Source organism: Anarrhichthys ocellatus, unplaced genomic scaffold (assembly GCF_004355925.1).
Source record: "Anarrhichthys ocellatus isolate YVR2014 unplaced genomic scaffold, GSC_Weel_1.0 scaffold87, whole genome shotgun sequence".
Classification (NCBI taxonomy): domain Eukaryota; kingdom Metazoa; phylum Chordata; class Actinopteri; order Perciformes; family Anarhichadidae; genus Anarrhichthys; species Anarrhichthys ocellatus.
This window is the reverse complement of record NW_022280117.1, coordinates 552,567-557,537: the sequence shown is the minus strand read 5'-3', so window position 1 is coordinate 557,537 and position 4,971 is coordinate 552,567. Positions and strand designations below refer to the sequence as shown.

At 39.6% G+C, this 4,971-nt stretch overlaps 1 protein-coding gene across 1 annotated transcript in view; it reads left to right on the top strand.

The window, feature by feature from the left end:
- Nucleotides 1–1,631: 1,631 nt before the first annotated feature.
- Nucleotides 1,632–4,971, top strand: part of brap (BRCA1 associated protein) — an 11,721-nt gene continuing 8,381 nt past the window's right edge. The window contains exons 1-5 of the mRNA XM_031875248.1: nt 1,632–1,996; nt 2,868–3,029; nt 3,390–3,618; nt 3,754–3,943; nt 4,343–4,456. Of these exons, the coding sequence (XP_031731108.1) occupies nt 1,918–1,996; nt 2,868–3,029; nt 3,390–3,618; nt 3,754–3,943; nt 4,343–4,456 (774 nt within the window). The 5' untranslated portion in view covers nt 1,632–1,917. The remainder of the gene's footprint in view (nt 1,997–2,867; nt 3,030–3,389; nt 3,619–3,753; nt 3,944–4,342; nt 4,457–4,971) is intronic.

Below are 4,971 nucleotides of genomic sequence, written 5' to 3'. Positions count from 1 at the left end.
TGTGTGTGTGTGTGTGTGTGTGTGTGTGTGTGTGTGTGTGTGTGTGTTTTTGCAACAGAGAGCACTTTTCAGGAATCTTCCCACAGACAACCAGTTTAATATACAATATATGAATATTGCAATACTTTAATTAGTAGACCAGAGGGTCAATCACTATTGTTACCTGCTTCAGAGATATTGATATTAAAATCTTACAGAATGCCACTTTAAGAAAAGGTCAAAAATAGATTTTTCCAGGATAATTAAAGTGTTTGTTGTTGTAGTACTCATTTCAGCCACAAGAGTGCACTGTGAGTCGTATTTGTATATTCATCAAACACTTTAAAAAACGATTTTAACCTGCCAAAACTTATTTAACCTGTTTCAACAGATGAACTATAATAACCTGTGCTTAAGTCATAAACACAGAAGAGAAAACTTATTTAATTTCTCCCTTGACCCTCTGGGCTTCCGTACCGACTGTTCTAATCAGGATGAGATGCAGCTCTGTGGAATATTATATCCTGTTAAAACAGCTCAAACCCAGTCGTGGTGTGTTTCACAGACAAACATTGGATCTAATTGTAAATATAAAGTCGAGGCAGCAGAACAGTTTTTAATAATCAGCTGCAGTAGAAACAAAAAGATTTTCCCCGTGTTCATGTTTTATTCTTTCCCGTTTTAAGTCTCATGAACCAAAAACTGCTTCATCAGCTTCAGCATCTTCTCACAAACATGTTCTATTATTATTCATAACCAATGAGAGATAAAGACTGACGTCGTCGTTTACAGAGATCACACAGGAGCACTGATGGACGGCAGTTTCTTTTATTTCACTATTTTATTAATAATTAGGCAGAACAGCGTGAACATGTGAGTAGACGGTGAATCCTCTTCCTTCCTGTTGGTCTTCTATCACATCTGTAATAAATGCCTTTTTTCTTTGAACACTCGAGCCGTCTGTCTGCAGAGAAGACGTTTGTGACCTCACCACATGTTGTTTAGGGTTCAGGATGATGGTTGTCATCTCTCACCACCCTCTTTTGTTAGAAAATGGAAAACAGAAACACTGGAATGTCAAAGCTTTTTTTAAATAAATAAATAAAAAAGTAAATGTGAGAATTTGGTTGTGAAATGTTTTCACCTCTTTATTTATTTTTATTTATTTATTTAAATGTTTTAGAGCTGCAATGTACAGTCAGAAAATGAACCAGAAGCTGTGTTTAGATCATTTATTAATTGTTTGTCATTTTTCAGAGCCGCTCAAATGTTAAGATCTGTTAGTTAGAGGAACAAAAACTATTTAAAGAAGTCACCGTTGCAATTTTAAATATTTTTACTACATATTTTAGATGAAACAGTTGATTAATTAAGACAATTAACAGTAAATTAATCATTCAAATCAATGCTCAGAGCTTAGTAATGTGAGGAATACAGCAGATTAATATAAAGGCAAAGAAAAGCTGCAATAATTACAATGAGAATTTTGTTAGAATTTCAAAAATAAACTAAATCTATCCATCTATCTATCTATCCATCATAAATCTATTATCTATATATTTTGGGTGCAGTACACAGTTACATCCTGTAGGTAGCAGTGACGCACCTTGGCTTAACATATTTCTGATTCACTCAGTACACGAAGAAGAGCAGCATGCTAGAAGCAGCTGTGAATACACGGACAGGAAGCTAGCTAAGTGTTGGACAGCTGCAGTGTATTAGCTATTAAAACAACATAATTAAGATTTGTGTTGATAGTCGGTAGATAAAACCAGTATGACTAACATGCTGGTGTCACTGGAATAGCAAACGTTTCGCTTTTACTGCCTTTTTATACGGTTTTTTAGCCGTTAGCTAATTAGCTTGCTTTAGCTAGCTAGCTAGCTGTCACCGGGTTGTTTTGTTCTGTGTAAAAGTGGCCGTTTCCTTTTTTAACACATGAGTGTGTCTATGGTTGTTATCCGTCTGGAACTAGCCGACCAGTCTCCTTCTCCACAAGGTTTCCAGTACTCTGCTGGTGAGTTTACGTTTCTCAGAGTCACTGTTGTAGTGCTGAGTTCGCCGTGAAGCTAACAAGCAGGACAAGGAAAGAGATCCTATCTAACTGTTAGCTAGTTGATGTTTTACTTTTTACTGTACTACATCTCAGAGGTACATATTGTACTTTTTACTGTACTACATCTCAGAGGTACATATTGTACTTTTTACTGTACTACATCTCAGAGCTACATATTGTACTTTTTACTGTACTACATTTCAGAGGTACATATTGTACTTTTTACTGTACTACATCTCAGAGGTACATATTGTACTTTTTACTGTACTACATCTCAGAGCTACATATTGTACTTTTTACTGTACTACATCTCAGAGGAACATATTGTACTTTTTACTGTACTACATCTCAGAGGTACATATTGTACTTTTTACTGTACTACATCTCAGAGGAACATATTGTACTTTTTACTGTACTACATCTCAGAGGAACATATTGTACTTTTTACTGTACTACATCTCAGAGCTACATATTGTACTTTTTACCGTACTACATCTCAGAGGTACATAGATATTGTAAACTGAAGGATGAAGTGTTCCTTTATGTCTAACAGGCTGTTTGTTCTTTTTAGAGATACGTGGTTCTCACAGAACAGAGACGCTACAAACATATGATGAGCTTATAGAATATGATGCATTGATGTAGATTAAACTAGACAACAGGAGTTAACATGCAACATACACATTAATGCAGGAGGAATATTAATCCAGAAACACCGACAGGGAACGTTGTACTGAACTATTAATACTTTTACTTGAAGTACATTCTGGTGATAGATACTCGGGGGTCCAGTTTGTCCATTCGAGCTCACAGAAACTCGTTTCCTTTCCAGTTGAAGGCATGTCGGAGAAGGAGCTGCAGGAGAAAGCTCTCGGTGTCGCCAAACACACTCTGAGTGGAAAGACGGATCTGGAACGAGCCGCTGTGCTGCACCAACACATTGGCAGCAGAGCCATGGGGGACATGGTCATAGAAACCTTCGAGCCCAGCCCAGGTACGCACATGCAGACTGCTTTGAAGCTGCGTTATACATTATCAGATTAGAGTCTGCTTTAAACTAGCTCTTAAAGGATGAGGCTGGAAATATTTCATATGAAGACTTGCTGCTGCCTCTCCTTAAATCAGATAATACTTTATTTATTTACACTGCACTGTGACTTCTATTCTTTTGTTTTATACCGCTTTTATTCTATTTCAGCTTTTCATTTTCTATTCTCTTGGCTCTTAAATTTTTAATACGCATTCAATAGGAACCAATGTGCTTGTATCTGAGAACCACAGACAGGAAGTCAGACAGCATTGTCAGACGGACTAACAATGTTGGTTTACATATATCTAAATGTTTGCAAACTAGATAAAGGAGGAGGTGAAGGTGAAGCTGAAGCTGGTTCATCAGAGCAGGACGGAGAACCTCCGGCTGAAGCAGACGTTCTGGAGGGAACCGAAGTGTCACCGGACGACAGCGAGGCGACCGGCGCGGCACCCGAGTCGCCCTCCAAGCAGCTGCCGGACCAGATCTCCTTCTTCAGCGGGAACCCGTCCGTGGAGATCGTCCATGGCATCATGCACCTCTACAAGACCAAGTGAGACGCACACACACACACACGCACCTCTACAAGACCAAGTGAGACGCACACACACACACACACACACGCACCTCCACAAGACCAAAACGTCACCGTCTGCTTCATTCGGGGTGTTTTTTGTTTGTGTTGCAGCAAAATGACGTCGCTGACGGAGGACGTGAGGCGCAGCGCGATGGTGTGCATCCTGACCGTCCCCGCCACCATGACCAGCCACGACCTCATGAAGCTGCTGGCGCCTTTTAACGACGTCATGGAGCATATGAAGATCATCCGGGACTCTACCCCGAACCAGTACATGGTTCTGATTAAGTTCTGTACGCAGGTGAGGGACCAGCACAGTCAGGGTTACTGCTTCTTATCATGAAGCTTTATGAAAGCTATGTTTCAGGGAGGGAAGTTTACAGCATCATTTTAAATCTTTCCTTTTAGCTGAAGAGAAGTTTTTAGGAGGGTTCTCTCTATTTTAACACCATCTGTCTGCTCATATCTTCACCTTAAGATCAGTTCAGCTTTGACGTTTCAGTTAAATCTGTTGTGTTCAGGTTCTGAAAGCAAGTTGAGGGAAACTGGACTTCCTAGTTTTGTGTTTGATAACATTAAGTAACATTCATGGTTTATTTTCTCTTGAACAGACATGTCACTCTTTGTGATGTATGTAGAGGTTTATATCTCTTTATGCCTGACAGCTTCTTTATTTCTTCTTCCTGTTTTGTTTCTTCAGGCCGACGCAGACAGTTTCTACACGGCATGTAACGGCCGCCAGTTCAACTCCATCGAGGACGCTGTTTGTCAAATGGTTTATGTGGAGCGGGCCGAGGTCATAAAGTCTGAAGAGGTAAAGATAGATTCTCACATTTATTCTTAAAGTCTAACTATGTACTAGAGCTGCTACAGTCGGTCATTAAACAAAATAAGTGGCCGCTATTTTGATAATAGAAAAATAAATTTTTAAAACAGCATTTTTCTTTACAATCTCTAGTTTCAAGTCTTCTTCAATACAGCATGATGTTCATTTTGTACATTATGGTCCATTTAGAGTCAAACAGACCATAAAGCATGGGATGCTTTAGGGGCGGGGCTACACGGTGATTGACAGGTCTCTACCAGAGACGTATATGGAGTCTCTACGTCACTCCTCCTCAGTCCACATATGGTCACTTCCTGTTTACTGGTTGCAAAAAAAACAAGATGACGACGACCAAAACGCCGAACTGGAGGCTTCAAAACATCAGTCCATAAACCAGCGGATTAAAAAGGATTTATAGCATGGAATTAGTAAAAATCCATTTCATCCCAAATAGCACATAGTTTCCTTTCTCTTATCTCCTCCCCTCTGCCTCCCTCCCTCCC